This window comes from Ciona intestinalis, chromosome 14, assembly GCF_000224145.3.
Source record: "Ciona intestinalis chromosome 14, KH, whole genome shotgun sequence".
Classification (NCBI taxonomy): Eukaryota; Metazoa; Chordata; class Ascidiacea; order Phlebobranchia; family Cionidae; genus Ciona; species Ciona intestinalis.
In genome coordinates, this window is record NC_020179.2 from 2,372,125 (window position 1) to 2,393,873 (window position 21,749).

At 32.5% G+C, this 21,749-nt stretch overlaps 1 protein-coding gene across 1 annotated transcript; it reads right to left on the minus strand.

Annotated features, from left to right (window-relative positions):
• Window positions 1–2,477: 2,477 nt before the first annotated feature.
• LOC100182057 (phospholipase D1) lies at window positions 2,478–21,699 on the minus strand. Its single transcript, XM_026837436.1, has 23 exons — window positions 21,512–21,699; window positions 20,904–21,047; window positions 18,016–18,165; window positions 17,462–17,627; window positions 16,622–16,763; window positions 15,339–15,484; window positions 14,621–14,752; window positions 14,121–14,181; window positions 14,015–14,052; window positions 13,454–13,526; window positions 12,538–12,606; window positions 11,844–11,909; window positions 10,630–10,782; window positions 9,997–10,115; window positions 9,481–9,600; window positions 8,463–8,573; window positions 7,924–8,078; window positions 7,242–7,342; window positions 6,656–6,793; window positions 5,642–5,744; window positions 4,930–5,142; window positions 4,358–4,471; window positions 2,478–3,863 (listed from the first exon to the last, which is right to left on the minus strand). The coding sequence occupies exons 4-21, from the start codon at window positions 17,522–17,524 to the stop codon at window positions 5,031–5,033; spliced, it is 1,902 nt and encodes a 633-aa protein (XP_026693237.1). The 5' UTR covers window positions 17,525–17,627; window positions 18,016–18,165; window positions 20,904–21,047; window positions 21,512–21,699; the 3' UTR covers window positions 2,478–3,863; window positions 4,358–4,471; window positions 4,930–5,030.
• Window positions 21,700–21,749: the final 50 nt, after the last annotated feature.

Genomic DNA, 21,749 nt, shown 5'->3' on the forward strand with positions numbered 1-21,749 from the left:
ATGCAGATGAGGCATTTTTGAACACCTTTTAAATTACGATTTTCTAGCACCAGGTTTTTAGTCCTACACATAAAAATCTGATAAGAAAGTGCTTTCAATAGAAATATAAAAGTGAGTTTAATTATTCATATTAATAAAGAAAAACAATTACTGTGTGATGCAATAAAGTTTACCGGACAAACAATACAACATACCACGTGATAAAATAGCAATGACATGGTTTAGTCACACCGTGTAAGCAACGAGCCACGCCAGTAATACGCCAACTTAGGCTAAAACAATAATTCCGATGTCATCCCTTACTGCAGGGTCTCAAGCACTTGGAATTGCAGTGGCAACAATATGATACCCCAACACTGAATAATGTGAACACCTTATAATAAATAATTTTGAAACAATTGTTATGACAGCCGTTGGGTTGCAACTTTTTAAACTCCTGCCTTTGGAAAATCAATTAAAACTTTTGTTAAAATAATATGAAGAAAACAAGACAATAAACGTGTGTTGATGATTATGATGTAACAATGATATTATAACTTGATAATGGGTAATATTTGTAGAGTCATGATAAGAAAAAGGGAAAATTTGGAACAATGATATTACATCAAAATTTAAAAAAATATTCTTTTTTTATTACCTGAGATAGACTAACTAAAGCCATATTGCAAAATTCCTGATTTTTGACTAAAGCTTTTCATATCAAAATTTATTTTAACAAAACATAAAAAAGTACCATACAGTATTTAGCATACGATTTCGACTACATAATTTGTTAAGCTTCTTTATGTCTATAAACAATCCAAATAGATATACATATTTTAAATTGAAACTCATCTAATTAATGTTTGAACAATCTTCATTTTGCAAATAAACATTGTTTAGAAGAAAAAATGATAGCACACTACCGGAAAACTTAAATAAAGTGAAATTAAATACCATTTCATAAGCAATAAATTGTCAAACTCTATTTTACTATTTAACCATTCTTTATTTTACTAAACAATAAACCTATGAGAACGCACCATATGATGGAGGGGGTGGGTTTGATGGCAAAAGTTTGTAGGTAAGTTCGAAAAGTCCTCCTTCTGTTGTTTTGCTTTCAATAAGACTCCATCCCAGAGCTTCAAACTTATCTGAAAGCTTAACCATCAGTTTCCCCATTAAAAGATAATTTTTTGATCCCATGGAGAGTTTGAAATAATTTTGCTTCATTGAGTAATGGAGGACACTTGGGTCATCACTTTCCTTTGGTTTAAGTTCAACTTTAAACATTTCGTTTATGATTGGAATCAAAGGGGCTTGGTATCCATTGGTAACAGTGATGTAGCTCTTGCTCATGAAATTAATCATCACGTGAATATGAGGCATTTTCGTGAATGAAATTTTAAATCAGAAAAAACTTAAATCAAAACCTGCAACTTTGTATGGAACACATTTTGATTAAAGAAAACACATTTAATTAAAAAAAATTAAGAAAGTTTTAAAACATTCGATTAAAAAATATAAAACATTTGATTTGATTAAAAAATTCAAAGAAAGTTTTGTAAAATGTCTGAATTTTTACACTTTTCGAAGATTTTAATCAAAAAATCTTAAAACCTGTTGTTATAACATGGTTTAGGATAGAGTGTAATTTTGTGACATACACATTATAGGCAAACTATAAATACTTAATCTGTAAGATACATATAATAATACTGCACATTTACATGAAATATACAAATTAAAGCATTATGAAGATTATAGAGATACAACAAAAACTATACTAATAAAACAGTTATGCAGTAAAATGTAGTCTGATTGAGATACTTAAAAATTACTCCTAAAGTGCTTTCTGTATGTCTGGGTCTGGCGATTTCGTTATAGGAAAATGCAGACATCATGTGACTGAGTGACTCTAAGTGTTTTCTGTTTATTTTTAAACTCATATACCAGTCGAAGCAATTGTAAACTGACTCAACAACTGGAAATGTAATAACTTCCGATCTGCTGCAGGACTGACAAAAGCGTCTTTCTTTGTACAAACCTAACCGAACAACAATAGTTTCGTTTCATTATGACACCGGGTTTACGCACCTGTTGTTTATTATTGTCACGTGACCTATTACGAGGATCGTTCGGAAAATTTTGGGCAATTTACAAGTTAATCTCGTTCTAAGTTCTTTTGTAACGTGCTCTGGTGTAAAAGTAGCCCTGGCAAACCTATGCCGTTCAATTTGTATTTAATATGACTGTTGTGAACAGCCCGCAGCAATATAGTTTTATGGCTAATGACATCACCCTGCTGGTAATAGGCTACCTATAATGCCTATGCTCCTATTTTGACACACCGCTAGTAAAGTTTACTGCGAATAAATGCAACTACAGTAGGTAGAACATTAACCTTAAGCTCTTTGTAACAGCATTGACCCAAATGCATTATAAATACAAAACTGTAAACATACGTATATAAAGCTGCATATTTAAAATAAAACACGTTTATGTTAGATATATATAATTCCAATACTGCATAGGAGAGCACACAACACATCTAGTTAAAAAAATGGCCTAGGTAGGCCGCGTCTCATGTATCAATGATTATGCATTCGAATTAACACAATGTTATAGCACATTATTACAAAAAAATATAACTTATTTTCCAGAGTCAAAAACCTAATAGGCTGTGTCTTAAAACAACATTTACTGTAAATACCAGCACTTTATAATGATCTTAAAGTGAAATACTAGCTGTCCTGTATATAATGCTGGGTGTAGCATTATATAATGAGTTTTGGTTTATATAGTACTGTGGAGTAAGATGGATACTGTTAGCACAATGTCCAATAATTCATGATCTTAATTTTAACAATTAACAACGCTGTTTTAGAAAAGTGAGGATACGGTTATATTATTCTGTAAATGTTTTACCCCAACTTACTATATCATGAAAGTAAATATGAGAATTAACAGTACCAAAAAAGGCGAAAGTATTAAAATATACAGGTAAAGAATATTTACAAATTTATCTTTGGATTGGAACATTAATAACATAAAACACGATAAAGCACATGTTGATTGTAAACAAGATAAAAACACATGTAAACACGATAACACGCATGTTAATGAAACTGTAAATGTTTTGGTTGGTCATGTATGAAAGAAAATATATATCAATACACTAAATAACTGCAAAAATTACAGGAATCTATGGATTATGTTGGTAAAGTGCAAACATGTACAGAGAATGTTATTTGTTAATGATCATGGTCAGCTTTATAGATGGCAATACGAAATAGAACTGTTATTAAATAAAACAATCTCATTGCAAAATGTTTAGAAATGCTAAAACAGCTTTTCACCGGGTTTATTACACATACATGTTGTAGAAAGTTTTAATATTTAAGCATATGTATAAGACAGAAACAAAAAGTACACATTAGTGCACAATGTTTTGGTGATCTGATCAACATGTTTAAAAACACCTTAAACTCTTAAAAAGTTCTCTGCCAAACGGTATTTAATAAAGATAATATCTTTGTATCTTAATTGCTTCACATACAGAAGTGTATGATAAGGCAACTGGATTGTTGTACAAAAACAATTAAAAAATAAATTTGAGTACAAAATAAAAAATTGGGTACATTGTTCCATTTAAATGATTCAAATTTTAATAAAAAAAACTTTGCTTTCTTACTTCGCCTACCTGAGAATAATGAAAAATAATTACTGCATAATTAAAGGCAGGGGAGTGAAGAATTACTTGATAAATAAGATATCTATGTCCATAGATCAGTAGGAGCCATAGCTTCCTTGGTCATTACATCCGGAGTCAAATCCTCATCAATGAGGAAGAGAAGGGGAAGAAGAACAAGATATCCTTTGATCTTTAGGAAAATTTATTTTTAAATATTTGTTAAAAAAAATTTTTTTTTTTGGGGAGAAAAATAAAAAAAACATATATTTTATGGGAAAATAAAATATATAGAAAGTTTATGTTAAAAAAGGGAAAAAAAATAGGGACTTATCAATCATAAGATAGTAAGTTTAACTAACTGTTACAGACTAGGATAAACTGGAAATAGGTTTTAATTTATTTTTGTTACAATTTTTATCTTTAAAAATAATAATTAAAAGTTAATGCTTAAGGGAACAAAGGGAAAAATATGGAAAACTACCCTTTATTCTTGAGAGAGTAGTCATTGACAACATATATATTGAACAGGTAATAACAAAGCACTGTAAAGTAAACTTTAAAACGTAAAGTTTAATTAGTCATTATTACCTGGGATATACTTGAAGTAGGTAACAATCATTTATTTAAAAAAAACATATTTTTTTAGATTTTATTCCAATTTTTCGTTTATAAAAACTTGTTTACTTTTTGCAAAGTAGTTTCAGCAGCTTCAGGATCACTTTCAACAAGAGGAGTTTTTTGGAAGGACTCAATGTCTGTTAACTTTCGCACATAGTCTGATGGAACGCAACAGAACACCTGCAGCCAATGTAATATAGATTTAAAAGTTATAACACAGCATTATGCAATGCGAAATATCCATGATACCAATATTTTAAAAAGGTTGACAAAAAGATGGTAGAAACATAAAGCAATGTAATCAAGTGATTTGAAACAGTTTTTTATAAATGGTGTGTGTAAGCATTAGAGGCAAACTAGATACAGCACAAGTTAAGTGTTATACAAGGTACATACACATCATGCGTGTTTAAATTAGAAGTAGCATCTGTAATTATTCCATAAAGTGTTGAAGTTTATGATTCCATGATGCAAAACTTCTAGTGTAAATGCTAATAAAATAGAAGAAATAATATCATTGCAAACTGTTGTGAAATGCTAAAATGGGATCAACAATTTATTACTGTTTATTACACGTACGACAACTTCTACTTTACACGATGTAAAACAAAAGTTTAAGTGAAGTTTTTTAGTTTTACCTTTTCATACGATGTTGTGTTCACGGCTGCAGTCTTCATCCACACATCTTTGAAGAAAGCTTCTGAAGCAACATCTTCAAGTATCTTACCAACATCGTGTGTCATCGGATCAAACGTAGATACCGACCATCATAATCATCAGGTAATAAACCAAGGTGCTCGGCGAAACATCTCCTTCGGAGTGATGAAGCATATACACCAACCTTGCATGGTCTGTGCGGCGGAAAGAAGTGTTTATAAAACTGGTAAGATATCACAATATACCTTGTATGTAAGGTTAATACTTTGGCATGGAAGTAAAAAGTTGACATGGCTCTTTATTGACGAACAGATAATTAAATTTTACAACTAGAAAAAGAAAATGTAATAAAACACATTTAACACACAATCTTTTTTAGAATCATATTTAAGCCTATGAACCTAAGTTTCTGAAGGTATCGTATTGACTGTGGCCACATACAATGTTAAACACCAGGCAATAGTAATTAGAAACAATACAAAAACCCTAATTACCAATACTTATATTGATACTTAAAACATGAAAACTAATAATAATATTTACCATGAACCTGTTTGTGGTCCAAACTTTGTAAAATTTAAATTTTTGATACTCTTAATTTCTATAGAAAATTAAAACTTTATTTAGTGAATTTAAGTGAGATAATATATCTATAGGTCTAAGATGAATAATTAAAATATAAGGACATCTCACTTTCCATCCATAGTAGAATCTACAAGTTGTGAATCTTCTACCAGCATTGCTACTTCACTATCACGAGTACCTGACATGCTACGGTCGTTTATATTCGCAGATCCTGAAGTGACAATACAAACATGACAAACCATATGTGGGATATGATTTTTATCTTATATGTTTTGATTTCAAAACTAAAACCATCTTTTAGTGATGTCAGAAGTGGTGGTGATAAGCCAATAAGCGCTAAACCAGGGTTTATTACACTCGGGTAAATTTACCCCTAGGGGTAAATTTCTTGTAGTTAAAGAGTAATTGAGCTAGCAATCAAAGTCCACATCAGTTGACGGGACAGGTTTGACGTAATTAGTTGTTTTTCGCTTTTTAGTAAATGAGAGGTATATTTCATATTGGGGGTAAATCTGATAAGCATCTTTGTTAAAAGGTAAAGCATACAACAAAATTTAAGAACCTCTGTGCTAAACTGAGGTAAATAGTACATACCTAACTTTGTGAGTAAAAACGATACAGAAGAAAAAAAACATAAAGAGGCAATATAGAAGTAGGGAAAGTGGCCTATAAAATAAAAGTATAATTACATTATTTTTAGTGTATGAACTACTATGTGTTAGCACCTCTGGTATTGAGGTAAAAAGCCCTTTAGAACTAATTCTTAGGTTGTCTCAAAGTTTACAATTTTATTGACTTTATCACATAAAAAAAATCCCCCAAAAAGTATTCACCCACAAAGTAACATACTTGGTAACTTATAAGCTGGCCACGAGGTGTAAACACCCGTGTTATAACGACTGTCCTTTTCATAAAAAATCCCCCAAAAAGTATTCACCCACAAAGTAACATACTTGGTAACTTATAAGCTGGCCACGAGGTGTAAACACCCATGTTATAACGACTGTCCTTTTCCGGCCACGTGAGGATTAAGTAAGTTACATTAATCCATTCATTCAAGAAGGTGCAAGTTTAAGTATGGTATCTCAATGTTTGAATAATAGTATTTGTATGTAAACTTACCAATAATAACAAGTCTATCATCAACTATCATCATCTTGCTGTGAACGTATATGATTTCTGTGATTGGTTTGCCCATCAACTTTGAATGAGTTCGGAGACCACAGAACGAGATGTAACGCCAAGCATTGCCAGGGCCAACTATAAACGATCACATAAGTTATATGTGTGCATATTTATAGGCGCCAAACCTGGGGTGGCAGGGTAGGCAGGCCAACCCCTGGATCCAATAAAATGCATTTAGCATAAGCACTACAACAATAAAGTCAAATTTGTTTTCTTGAACTGTTGGTTTCTGTTACACTGCCTCCCCTGCATTTTTAAAACTTTGGCGCCAATGTACGTATATATACAGAGATTTTATAAAAGATCATATTACTATAAAGTATCATAGAAGTGATATGTATATTCCATTCTTTGTGGGGTCCTTGTCAAGGACCTGGAATTTGGGCCAGATTTGGCGCATTACCCGAACACCCAGGAAGCCCATGTAAGTCTTCATGCGACCGGTTCAGCTTCGCCCCAGACTCCCTCCACAGCACAGACCCAAGCTCCATATTTATCTTTATACAGATTTCTCTACACTTACTTTCTTTATCCAGTTCCTCAAACATAGATGCTGAACCTCTGTTAATGCTCTTGTATTGCCAGTGAAGAACTGTCCTTATGGCTTGACTTTTACCACTTTTGCTGAAAGGAAATAATTTAATTTAGGGTCAGGAATGAACGTTTTATTCAATTCGGACAAACTACATTTTATGCTATATTGCTAATACCTAATAGACATATATTTATCAGCAGTTTATGTTCAGCACAACAAAATTAGAAAGTCTTACTGCAAGGCAGGCCATATTTGTAATAATAAAATACTTAAACATCTTATTTTAAGTCTCAAAGAGATCTTCTAGCACTAGTTGTGATCTCACAAAAACATATTTCCCTAAAAATTTCAAATTTCTTCCACACCTATAATAGATACAGCTAATGGCAACAGCATATCGAAAAAAAAATGATAATTTATAACTAATATATAGTAGGGTGGGGGGAAGATGGTACAAATTTTTATTCTATTTTCTTATTTAATTTGGTGGTAATCAAAGAACATTTAAAAAATTACAAAACCGTATCCTCATGACTCCAATAGATTGTTGTTATTTGTTTAAAACGCGATCAGGGTATTTGGATATTATGTGCCAAGGGTGTCCTATCTTCCCCCACCCTACTATATACATGTTAACCCACCCAGCTACAATAAATGAATGCATCCATACCTAATATCTCCCTCAAACCCCGGCAGTAGAGGCATCACAACATACACGCGAAACGCTTTCTTGTTTTTATGCGCACGAATAATCCTCCTCACAAGTGTAGTGCAGATTTGGTTTCCAACTTGTGCGTTTCTTAAGCACGAGATGAAGAATTGATTCTATGATAAAATATAAAGGTCTATTATTTTACTTCTGCTACCAGGTATATTTAATTTTTTTTTGCTTGGTACATGAAAAAGTTAATTTTGTTAATATGATGAGGTATTTATACCTTATAATGAATAAATGCATTAGGAGTCAAATATTTCAAACCCAATGAGCATATAACATTTTAAATGACTGAAATGATATTTTAAACTATCTATATGTATATAGTAGTGGTGTGATTGGGGTATTGGGCCAAGTCTGGCTTAAATCTTAGGTCTTATGGGATGCCAGTCAAAAACCTCACTCATATAGATAAATAGAAAAATGGTACAAAACTTACCCATATGACTTAAAACATATTTTCTACCCTATTTTGAATTTATTATATGGCTTACCTCAATGTAAATGAAGTGTTGAGAATTATCAATGGCGGCAATGTAAGCGTTTTGTATTGACCTGTCTACTTCACTAAGACCTGCCGACCATTCGCATGATGAACGTAAGATCTATAAAGATAATATAAAATATCAACTATATAACATTTTATGGTAAAACTTTCTATAGTGTGATGATTTTATAGAAATAATATGAAATATTAACCATATAAATGTTATATGATAAAACTATCTACAATGTGGTGATTACTGATTTTATAAAAATAGTATAAAAAATTAACTATACAACCAATCTATGGTAAAACTTTCTACAAAGCGGTTATTTTGAAATGGAATAACTCCCACAAAAAAATGATTTAGAGGTATTATTCTTAAGCGTTTAGGATTTTATTTAAATAAGAGACTGACAATGCTTTACAGACAAAATATAATTTTGTTATATAATTTTGTTATATTATACAATTTGTTGGACTTTTGTCTGTTAGCACCAGATCCTGGTTCTTCAACTTAAACTTATTTTTAAAAGGTTATTAATTACAGATGGTTTTGTTACATCTCGTAATTTTACCTTATTAGTTTTTAGAAAATACTCTTATAAAACTTAGGCGCGAGCGTACATATTTGTATAGAGATTCTATAAAGGACCATATCACTATAAAGTATCATATAAGTGATAAAAAAATGTAAGTTTCTTTATCTTTGGGTGGCCAGAAACGACAGTTGTTATAACACAGGTGTTCACACACCTCAGACAAGTTACCATGTATGTTACTTTGTGGGTGATTAATTTTTATCATTTTTTTTATGTAAGGTTGAAAATTTAGACAACCTATTAATGACCACAGGGTTGGAGTAATCGCTGTTAAGTGTCTTGCCCAAGGACACATACGCCGACAATGGTAGCAGCGACGAGGTTTGAACCCATTACCTCTGGGTTACAGGCAGACTTTGCCACGGCGCCGGTGGATAACTGTTAAACACCAACAGTGGTGTAAACTGTAAGCCACACACAGCCTACCTGCACTTTAGCTTGTACAGCTTCTGGTCTCATTAATTCTTTGGGAAGATTAAATGCGTCATCTGAGTAGGATTTTGGGAGCAGGAATGAAATGTGTTCTCCCTTCTTTGCCTTTTGTATCTGTAGGACAAGATGGATAGCAGTTTAACCACAAGATTTGTTCATTTCAATATTTTTAACTTTTTATCCAATCTCTGATTTTTGGTTGTTTTAATTAGTTTTTCACTATTTATACTATTTTGTTGTTCCTTTAAAAAGACAGTGTAGCCATAGTAGGAATGTTTTATCCAAGATCATTTTTATTCGAATGACCAGAAAGTTATAAGAAGGCCATTGAGAATTTGCATTAAAGGAGAAGCTTTTTCCTAATTACACAATGCAGATAAGAAAGTAACACATGACAGTAATTAAGCAATATCAAACGTGACCGACTAAATTTTAGTCGCCAAATTCGCAAGTATAATAAAAATATTATTGAGAACAGTCCTATTAACAGCTTGACAATGCTCATCTGACCTTAGTATAATTCCACCGCTGTATGAAATGCCTTGCAGCATCTCTTGCAGCTTTACCATAAGTTACACAAGCAATGTCATGCCAAGGCATTCGTGGAGTCTTCAATCTATCCATTACATCTATGAAAACAAAAGTTAATTTCAATCTTCAGAAAGGCACTGTTTTACATATTATTTCTTAATTTTAACCAATATGAAAATTGATTTTCCATTTGAATAGGAATGTGATGACGCTAGTTAATGGCCAAATTGATATTTCCAGGCACTTGATTTTTGTTATTTGCGATTAGTAGAACTTAGTGTGTTCTGTTAAGATGCAAAAAGAATGGTGCAAAAATATGAGTGCTAGATCCGGGCTGGGCTTACCAAATATATAATACTGTGGGGGAAGACGGGACACCTTTAATAGGCAAACATCCTGATCGTGTTTTAAACAATCAACAGTCCATGGGAGTCGTGACAACACGGTTTTATAAATCTTTAAATGTAATTTGTTTACTCCCAAATGGGACGAAATAATAAAATGAAAAGATGTCTCATCTTCCCCTACCCTACTATATGTCGGTTATTTTACAGTGCGATACTTTTAGGATGTTGTACCTACTAAACAATCTGCTCTTGTAATTGTACTTACCACCAAATGGATCATCCAGTTGTGTAAGATCCTTTAATATAAAGTTATTATAATCCTTTCCTATCCACAGTTTCGACTGTGCCGCGTATTCAACTTGGTTAACCATGTCTTTATATTGCGTCAGTACAGATGATGCTTGTAGAGGTGCAGCATCTGGAAATAATTCATATATTTGTAATTTTCTATACGAAAATAGTGTTTCTTTTTAACTTGACAATTTGTGTCTGGTGTATACGAACACTTTCATGTTATACTTTGACAGTGAGCATGAGGTGCATGAATACACTATGTGTGTCTAGTGTAAAAGAAGACGTCCATGGTATAACTTATTAGTAAGCATGAGGTGTGTAAATACACCATGTGTCTGGTGTATAAAAAGACACCCATGTTATACTTTGACAGTGAGCAGATGTATGTGGGTCTGGTGTATAAGACATGTTACAACTAGTTCGTGAGCAGGAGGTGTATAACTACATCATGTGTGTCTGGTGTATAAAGATACATCCATGGAATAACTCAAGAGTAAGCATGAGGAGTATAAATACACAATGTATGTCTGGTGTATACGAAGACATCCATGTTATAACTAGTTAGCGAGCATAAGGTGTATGAATACATCATGTGTTTGGTGTATAGAAAGACCCATGTCATGAGGTGTAGAAATACACCATATGTGTCTGGTGTACAAGAATACATCCATGTTATAACTAGTAAGTTAGCATGAAGTGCATGAATACACCACGTGTGTTTGGTGTACAGGAAGACATTCATGTTATAACTAGTAAATAAGCAGGAGGTTTATGAAGACACCATGTGTCTGGTGTATAGAAAGACCCATGTCAAGAGGTGTAGAAATACACCATATGTGTCTGGTGTACAAGCATACATCCATGTTATAACTAGTAAATTAGCAGGAGGTTTATGAAGACACCATGTGTCTGATGTATAGAAAGACCAATGTCAGGAGGTGTTTAAATATACCATATGTGTCTGGTGTATAAGAATACATTAAAGTAAGTTACATTCATTCATTCATTGCATAAATTAATAGTGAGCATGAGGTGTATAAATACACCTTATTTGTCTGGTGTATAAGAAGACATCCATGTTATAACTTGACATGAATTAAATTAACTCTTATTTTATGTACCATAAAACAATCCTATTAAAACACGGCAGCGTGCATAAGGTAAATACACAAACAACACCCCTACCCTCCACAGTCACATTCTCAGGTTCATTAACTCCATTAATTGTGATGTCTCCTGGTTGCTTAAAACCTGAATTTATTACAATAACATGTAAGTATGTTAACATAAGAACATAATAAAGGCACTTTACAAAACGTTTAACTGAAATTAATGTGTTGGAAACTGTTCGTTTTCAGTCAGTGATGTCGATTTTGAAAATAAGTTTGAAATTAATAATTTTACATTGGTAACACATTTATAATGAATAATAAAATATGTATAGAAACTGTAGGATTCACTATAATAATGGAACCTTATAATAGTTAGTAAGATTAGTATTGATGGAGACAAAAAAAAAAAACATACGCATGCATCATGATTGTTAGTATGGTGCTCACTGTAAATCTAAATCTAAAACCGATAAAAATCATAAAATTAAGAAAAAAACACAAAACGAAACAAACACACAGTAGAGTTAAGAACTGAATTTAGAAAAACTAATTAAAACTACTAATTGTAAGCTTGAAATTGTAAGTTTGAAATTTTGTAATGTTCCTTTAAAGTTACAGTTCTAAAAAACGAAACAACTTTTTAAGTGATATATTTGATTGGCTGACAATTTCTGTCAGAAAACCCGCAAAGTGATGTTAAGAGTTGTATTATGAAACTGGTGTCATACGCATGCTGGTAAAGCCACACACGAGAAATTAAATTCTACTTTTTGTCGTTGATTGGTGAATGGGTGTCGGCTGTAAAAGGGGCGCGGCTTCGTTCATTGAACCGTAATCTGTCAATCATGCGTGACATGGTTGCCACGGAAACATGCAAATTAGGTGAGAATAGAATGGTGCTTATACCGTAAAGCAAATGACAGATGATAACAGTGGTATAAATAGTATTGGTTGAAACATGATCTAACTGTAGAGGTGCTACTTATAGTCAAGATAGCAATTGCTAGAATTTACAAATGACTAAAGCTAGCTCTGGATAAGGTACAATTGTGTGGCACGACATTGGGCTTGGGATTTAGGCCAGAGTTGGCATATTATATTACCCCTAAGTCCAAACAGAAAACGCCCAGAACCAAAGGGTTTACCTGCCTACCAGTCATTATACTACTCAATTTAATGATTTAGTTACATTCATTCATCTTTTCATTAGTGACTTTATAGGGCTCTTGCCATTTGGTGGTGGCAAACTTTTGGGCGTAAACAACATGACATAAGATGATAAATTGCATGGATAATTCAACATTTAATTCAACAAACATTCAACAATTGACAACTCGTTGATGGTTGACGTCAATTACCTTCTCACTGATTGCTCTCTTGTTGGAAAAATTACAAGACAACTTAAAAAACTTAATCCTTATGATGTGTTGTCGCAACAAAATAATTTTCACCCAGTAGTAATAAACTATTTTCTAATATTAAGCTTTAATGTAGAAATTAAATATTTGATGGATCAGTAGTGTAAATTAATTGGTAGTTAAAATAATTGCTGTTATTATTAAAATTTCTTAATAAAAATTAATTAAAATGAAAGTATAAATGTACCCCGCATTAGGTAACATTTTTTAAACTATTTTCGCACCCTGCTCTAATTGACTGCAGTCATTTATAAACCAGACTCACCAACTGATGTAGCTTCAACCAAATTATCATCTTCTTTTTGAGATTTTATTTTTTGTTCAGTGGCTTCTGACTTCTGCAACAAAAACAAACAAATAAAAAAACATTTGTTTGGTGCTGTGGATCAGTCATTGGCTAGGCTTTTGCATTGTAACTAAAGGGATGAATTGATATTGATATGATTCGTGTGTTGTGTTCTTAAGCAAGACAATTAATGGACGTTGCTTCAACCCAGTGGTTACTATTGGGTTATAGAACCCTGAGTGCTAATGATAAAACTCTGGTCTCTGGCATAAATCCCACATAATGAGAAAGTGAGGTACTGGCTCACATAGGACCTGAGAGTTGGCCTGGATATTACCGTGACACCTAGGGTGCAACAACTCATTAGTGACCACTGGGTTGGAGAAATGTCCGTTAAATGTCTTGCCCAAGGTCACATATGCCTTCAATGGTATCATGGTATCCTTTAGTTACAATGAAAGAACCTAACCACTGAGCCACGGCGTAGGCCTCAGCCACAGCTTGAATATAAAATGAACTTAAAAGGCAAACGAAACTTACCTTTTTTCTAGGCCTTAGTGAGCGTAATCTCTTTTTAACTGTAAAAAAGTTCAGTAAAGAATACAAGGAAATTCCATACTTTGTATAAATTGTATTGTAAACTCACATCCAGTGGCGGCTGGTTCTTCTGGTTCAACTGGACTTGGTGCTCTAGGTACTGGGGGAACCTGTAGTGTGTTAAAGTGACTTAACGTATGGTATATATCAATACATGCGATGTATATTAATGTATTATGTATTATATAAATATATATACACGTATATCAGTAGAGAGATGAAAATTCTTGTTTTTATTTAATTTTATTATTAAATTTTATTTATTTTTTCGTCACATTGGTAAATGTGATAGTGGTAACATAAACTGAATTTGCCCTGCTCTATTATTTCAAACTCAAAGAACAACACCTTGCGTATGAGGTGTATAAAACAGAACACACATGTTATAACAACTATCAATGTTATTAAAAGGATTTAAAGCTACAAAAATGTTTTTTTTAGCACTTCTTGAACTTTTTAACATGAGAAACATTCAACTCTATGAGCACCAGATCAGGGTCAGATTTGCAAAACTTATATAGTTTTTAAAGTTCCTGCATTAAACATTACCTTATCCATGGAGACTTGTTCGGATACCCCTATGATCATTGTGCCAAACATCGCAAATGCGACTCCCGTGGACGAGGCTTGAGGTATGTTTGTTACGGTTGGTTTGGCATCAGCTTCTGCACCATCTACAGTCTGTGTGTATATATATAGTACTGTGGGGTAAGATGGAACACCTTTAGCATATAACACCCAAATATCCTGATCGTGTTTTATTCAATTAACAACGGTCTACGGGAGTCGTGAGGATACAGTTTTATAATTCTTTGAATGTTCTTTGTTTACTATCAAATGGGACAAGAAAATAGAACGAAAAAGTGTGCCATCTTTCCCCACTCTACTATATGTTAGATTACTTGACTAACATAGTAGGCTATCGTGATTGGTAAAAACTGGAATACACAAAATTACTTTTTACAGAGATTTTTAATACTGCCCAAATTTCACATTGTTTGGATTACACCCAACTGTTTTCAATTCCAAACTAATGCTTTCATACAAGTAGGGGTTTGTCTACACTACCGTCAAGGCGCATGTGACTTGAAACATTTACTTTTACAGAATAAAGTTTCTAAATGGATATTAAACCATGATTCTGCTTAACTTTTTTTAAATGTTTTATTATTTTTTTAACTTTTAAAAAACTTTTTTTTTAATTTTTTTGAAATAATTTAAAATTAAAAAAACATTACAGATTTAAAAAAACAAAGTATTTTCTCACATCAGTTGAGCAAACACCACCGGTGTCAGTTAATTTATGATCTTGATCATCCCAACGTCCGTAGCAAAGGTCGATCCCACCAACAAATGCAATACTTTGATCAATGACAACAATCTTTTCATGGTGGGCCCACAATAAAGTTTCACCTGTGATAAATAGGAGTGCATGAGCTTCACATTGCATCATCGCATCAACATAATTACTGTCGAATCTCAACCTACCGCTGTTTGCCTGATTTTAAAAACCAAATTAAAAAAAAAAAAAACTGAAACACACATCAAGCAGTTATAGTAGTGTAGCCCTTTTCTGTTGCAGTTGTAAAAACAACTCCACAGCAATATTATAATGCTGTATTGGGGTTTATATACTAATTCCTGATACTGGATAAAAACAGCACAGATAGAAGGTTACAAACAAAAAACTATTTGTATTGTTATATAATATACTGTATAACGGTTTATAATACATACACTTTGTGCCCTTTCAGTCCTTTTTTGTATTTATAATAGCATGTTTTTGTTCAGATTATTTAAAGCATATATCGCTTACAAAATCTTTTGGAAATTTCAAAGTTAACCAAGTATGCCAAGAATTGAATCGCAGAATGTTTACATAATATGATTCATGTAACTTTGGTGAAACATCAATTTAATATTTGACTTTAGCAGGTGGACAATGTTTGCTGAAGGTAGTTTGTTAAACATGACTTGTTTCTGGTTAGGCCTCACCCATATTGAATACTAACTATCATATGTGCTTGTATATATGTATACCAATGTTTTGAGTATATGTCTGACTTAAAGTTGAATAATAGGCTTGCATTAAACAAATCAGATGTGCCCCGATAAAAACTTAAAATCTTTAATATGAAAATTGTGTCCTACACATTGGAGGTGTTTGTATTAAAACGAACCAGAAACTCAGTGATTTTTGGACCAAAACACTTTCACATTATTCAAAATTATCAGATGTATTTTGCGGAAAAACTAATACAACAATATGAGTTCTTTTACAAAAAAACTAAAATAGAAAATTCAGAGAATAATTTTTAAAAGTTAAGAAATCCGAAATTGTTTAACCACATTATCATATCATGAACTTGTTGCTTATAACTTATCACTGTAGTCTAAATGACTCAAGGTTTTTTCGGCAATGACTGCAAAATGTCTGGGCTGAAAATTGTGGTATATACATTAAAAGTCACTACTGTAGATATAACCAAGGCCGGTACAGCAAAAGCTGCAAAAATTGTAAAAATTTGAAGATAATTGTTTATTTCTTACCTGGTGTTAAATCAGGATGTCTCATTACCCTTATATTAGTTGGGTGCATTTCATTGAGTGTTCGTTTTGTGTAAGCACTATCCAAACCCACAGCCATCTCCACTTCTTTATAGAGTTGGACGTATATTTTTACACCTTCAACCTGAATAATAAATAATTAAAATTGATTTGTTTACAGAATATGTAAACCATGTTGGTTGCATGATATATAGTTTACTTTACAAGTGGGTTATAATATTTAAACAACAACTGATTGAAAATCAAAGAACTTAAAATTAAAAACTACCCGCTTCGAGATAAAAAAGTTGGTTTTAATGTTTTAATTGACAACCTTAATCTTAAAGTAAAATACATATAAGAAACTTATATTCCGGCGCTGTAGCACGGTTGGTTAGCGAGCCTGCCTTTAATCCAGGGGTAATGAGTTCAAGGCTGGTCACTGCTACCGTTGTGGGTGTATGTGTCCTTGGGCAAGACAGTTAACAACAGTAATTGCTCCAACCCAGTGATCACTAATGGGTTGTCCAAATTATCAGCCACACGTAAAAAAATTCAAGAAAATAGCAGTTTTTGGCATTTTTACTGGAAATTGGAATGTTGGTAGTGTAATAAATTGCCATAGAAGCAGAGAAGCTGTTGTAAAATTATCATATGCCCGGTAGCTATAGTTTGTACAGAAACATAGAGTCACAGCCTTTGGTGCAGTCCATTGCTCGCATGCACCATGTACAAAGCATGTATTTGGGTAATGAAACAAATCTGACAAAAATCCAAGGTCCTAAAAAATCACCTCACCCTTATAGAAGAGTTTATACAGAAACATAGAAATTTATATCTTACAGCTTTCCGTTTGAGTAGTTTATCTAATCTCCAATGATCTCCATGTACTATGGGACGTTTCATATATATCTCAGGTGACAACCACCAATCTGTGATATATATCTCCTCCCTTGCTTCTTCTATTGCATCTGCCACAGCATCAAAGTAACTACGTCCATCCACAAACCTAAAATATGAATGAAACTTACTGTATCCTTGCGTGGCAGGAAAACGACAGTCGTTATAACATAGGTGTTCTGTTTCATACAACTTGTGCCAGTTTACGAGTTACCACATATGTTACTTTGTGGGTGATTATTTTTAGGGATTTTATATATTAGTTGTCCCAATTTTTAGATATGTCACATGTGCCATACTACATTGCTATAATTTTAATAACCACATGGTTATATGGATGAAGCCAGACCCATTGGTTAAGTGACAAACACCCATTACCCAGTTTATAAAGTAAAATCACTACATATCTCATTTAAAAAAAAACTACGATTTAGGTCAGATTTAACCAAATACCACGAAAAATATAGATTTATAGTTGTTTAGTCCAAATTAATCACCAGTAAGCATACGAGTCTTCTCTTGGTGGGGCAAACGACTGATGTCTGATGTCTGGTGCAGTTAAACCATATGATAAGTTGTTGAAGCTGTGTTCTATTGCACGCTTCCAATCAAGCGCTTGTCTGTCTGTCCAGCAGTCAACATTTAAACTGTGGAAAAGGTGTATTGGTTACAATACTTATACCTATAAAAGTAAATCAGATTGAGCCAAAAAAAAATGTATAGTAGGATGGGGGAAGATGGAACACCTTTTCGTTCAATTTTCTTGTCCAATTGGGTAGTAAACAAAACCATTCAAAGAATTTTAATAAAAATACGACTTCTATAGACCGTTGTTAATTGTTTAAAACTCAATCAGGAAGTTTTGGTATTATGTGCTCAACGTTGTCCAATCTTTTCCCACACTACTATATATTTATAAACTGTATTCAATATAACTAAATTTTGTCGCATTCAGTTCTATGTAATCAGTTATATACTAAAGTTTCCTTCAGTTACAACTTGTTTATTATGCAATTTCTTTGAAATGTTTATAAAAACGGAAGCGAAAATTGTGAAACAAACAACAACTGCTGTCTGCTGCCAAGTATCTCGTGTGTTCATTTGAAAGTCAAGGGATAGAACTGAACTATTATTAACAAATAAAGTTGTTAAATTATGAAATGTTGTTAATCGTAACAATAAACTACAGTTGGTTTAGCAAAAACATTAATTTTTATAGTTTCATCTAAGGCATTATTGCATTGTTTATAAGAGAAAAGTTTTTCAAAACAAACCTGGGTTTTTCTGTATTTATATTGATCATGACGAAAATAAAGTATTGATAATGATGAAATATTTTATGCTAGGGTAAAATTCCTCATTGGAAGAGGGAATATGGTTATTTATACCAAACATAATATGGCGGGATAGAATGATTTTTCGCACAAATACAATGCATTTATATGTGTCAGTAGAGCAGAAAATGGAAACTATCTTTAACGTAAGTAAAAGAATAGAAACTCTGCTTAGCAGACGGAAACTATCGGACAATACAAGGAAACGGAGCATTAATTATCAATGAAAGTAAAGTCGTTCATCTAACTGCATACATGTATGGTGACCATGGATAGTAAACTTAATATCAAGGATGAATTTTAAAATGCTTAGAGAACTATGGGAGTTTGATTTTAAATGGGTTGATATTAAAATGGGTCAAAAATCGAAAAATTAAGAATACAGTGATAAAATTAATTAAACAACGAAGAGAAGGGAAGCAGCAAAACAACAGTGTTTAAAACATACTGTGGGTAAAAACTAAAACTATCAAAAGAAAGTGGCTAAACTCATAATATTAAAAAATTTGGGGACAATTTGATAGTGAACTAAAAACTAAACGGTGAAGACTATCAAAAGAGAATGGCTAAACCAAAAATTGGGTGACAATTTGGTAATGAACTAGAAACTAAACAGTGTTTTTATCACTTTGTGTTATCCTGTTAAAGTGGTTTTGTAAATAATGTATGAAAAGACTTAAAAAATAATGGTTATATTAAAGAAAATACTGAATTCCCATTTTTTCAATTTATTCCATTAATTATTAATTTTAACTGCCTTTCAAAATTGTGATTAATTAATTTGGACAAACAAGGCTTCAATAAAATGGTTACAAACCACTGATAAGCTAATGTCTGTTGTGTGTACAGAGAACATAGAGCACAGTATGCTTTAAATGGGTGAGCCGTAATACAAATAACATTAATTGTTTACTAAGGCGCACATTCCAGTTATCTATAATAGCATAGTGTCTAATTTTGAGTATTACTTATTATGAAGTAACTACATTGGGTGTTTTGTTATGTTATGTGTCATACAACCAGTCTGATGTTTCCCCCAACGCAGACGAAATGTTGGTAAAATAATATTTTGACTATTAGACTTTAATTATAATACTACGTTATACCAACAACAAATTATAAAAAAAAAATTAATATATTTTTCCTAAAATTCAGGAACTACAGCAATGTGTATTAAGATTTTTACATGATCCCATTTTGCTGTTATTGCTGTCTGGTAGCAAAAACATCACGACATATAAAGTATTTCACATTTATACTTGTTCCAAATTCATAGACCTATGCATAAAGTTTTGATTCTCCCTATACATATGTTTTGTACTCGTGAGTTTATGGGTAGTACTACCGGCGTATCAAACGATAATTATGTATCGGAAGTCGTGGAACTAACTGAAAGGTTTGGAACTAAACAAAATATTCCTGCTGTTACGTATTTGGACGCTGCAGTTATCGCCCTGTTTTTTGTCCGTGTGTTTTGCATGGTGTAATTGTTGCTTATATAGGCATATATATGTATGTAGGCGTATTGTAGTCTGTAGTAAAGATAATATACAAGGGTGAACTAAACTGAGTTACGTGTTGTTGTGAGAAAGAGGAATAAGCACGGTGTTGAGCTAAGGCAGTGTTTCTTAAACTGGGGTAAACTTACCCCTGCTGGTCAATTTCTCATATTCAAAGGGTAAATAAGCTACCAATCAAAATCAACATCAGTTAATGGAACAGAAAAACTGTGCCAATTGTAGTACTTTACTACGTAAAAAGACATTGAACAACAGGTTGACGAAAAGCAAGCGCATCTGTTGCATTAAATATAACTGATGTAATTAGTTGTTTTGCGCTTTTTAATAAATAAGTGCCATATTACATATTGAAGGTAAATTTGAAAAGCATCTTTGTTAAAAGGGTAAAGCGTATAAAAAAGTTTCAAAACCACTGAGCTTGAGTAATAAACGAACCAGCTTTAACAGACTCTCGATCATTAATTTCAAGTAAAACCCATTAGACATTCTTAGAAACGTGACTATATCCTGCTTAAGAAATTTATTCCCTACCTTCTTGATATGTTGCTTATTACGAGTCTGCTTGAAGGTGCTTGGTGTAAAACATTCAACACAGCATCAAATAATAAAACTCCTTTGATTTTATCTTGTGAAGGGTCAAGATATGCAATGAAGGTGTCTTTTACTACAAACCACCTGCAAGTTATTTGAACAATATATATACGAAATTTGTCATGAATTATTAGCATTGAGATATTGTATAGCATTTTAACTTTTGTAATGAATAGCTTTTAGAAAAATATTTAATTATTTTATTTAATTCTAAATGTTAAACAGAAGGAATATGCATTTATAAGTATAATAATAATAACTTTATTTGTCTCTTCAATTATGAAAGCGAAGATTTAGAAATATTTTAAACGAAAAGACAACAGTTGTTAAAACACACCTACAGTTAAAACATATTTACATTTAATTGGAAGAAAATAAGCGTGGTCTTACACCTAGCAGACAAACAAGCCATTTATGTTTATACATTTTTAAGTTAAACTTCTAATAGAAACAAGGTTTAATGCAATGGGCATATATTCCTGATTGGCAGCAAAGCCAGGCCATAATACCCCATTCCTATAGAATAGAAAACATTTGATTTAGATTACCTGGTTCTCCACTTGAGCCTAAGGTTTTGAATGTTGCAGCATTTTGCACAGAGATCTAAACTTATCTTATGGCCACCAGATCTCTTGTTGATAACTCCTTCTCTGTGAGTTACAATACAGTAGTTTGGAAAAGCTTGAACGACCCAGTAATTACTAATTAAGTGACTTTTAGGAAAGAACTTTGTGGCCACACCAGTAAACTTAAACTGTTGTTTGAAGCAAACACATAGTGTGGCTT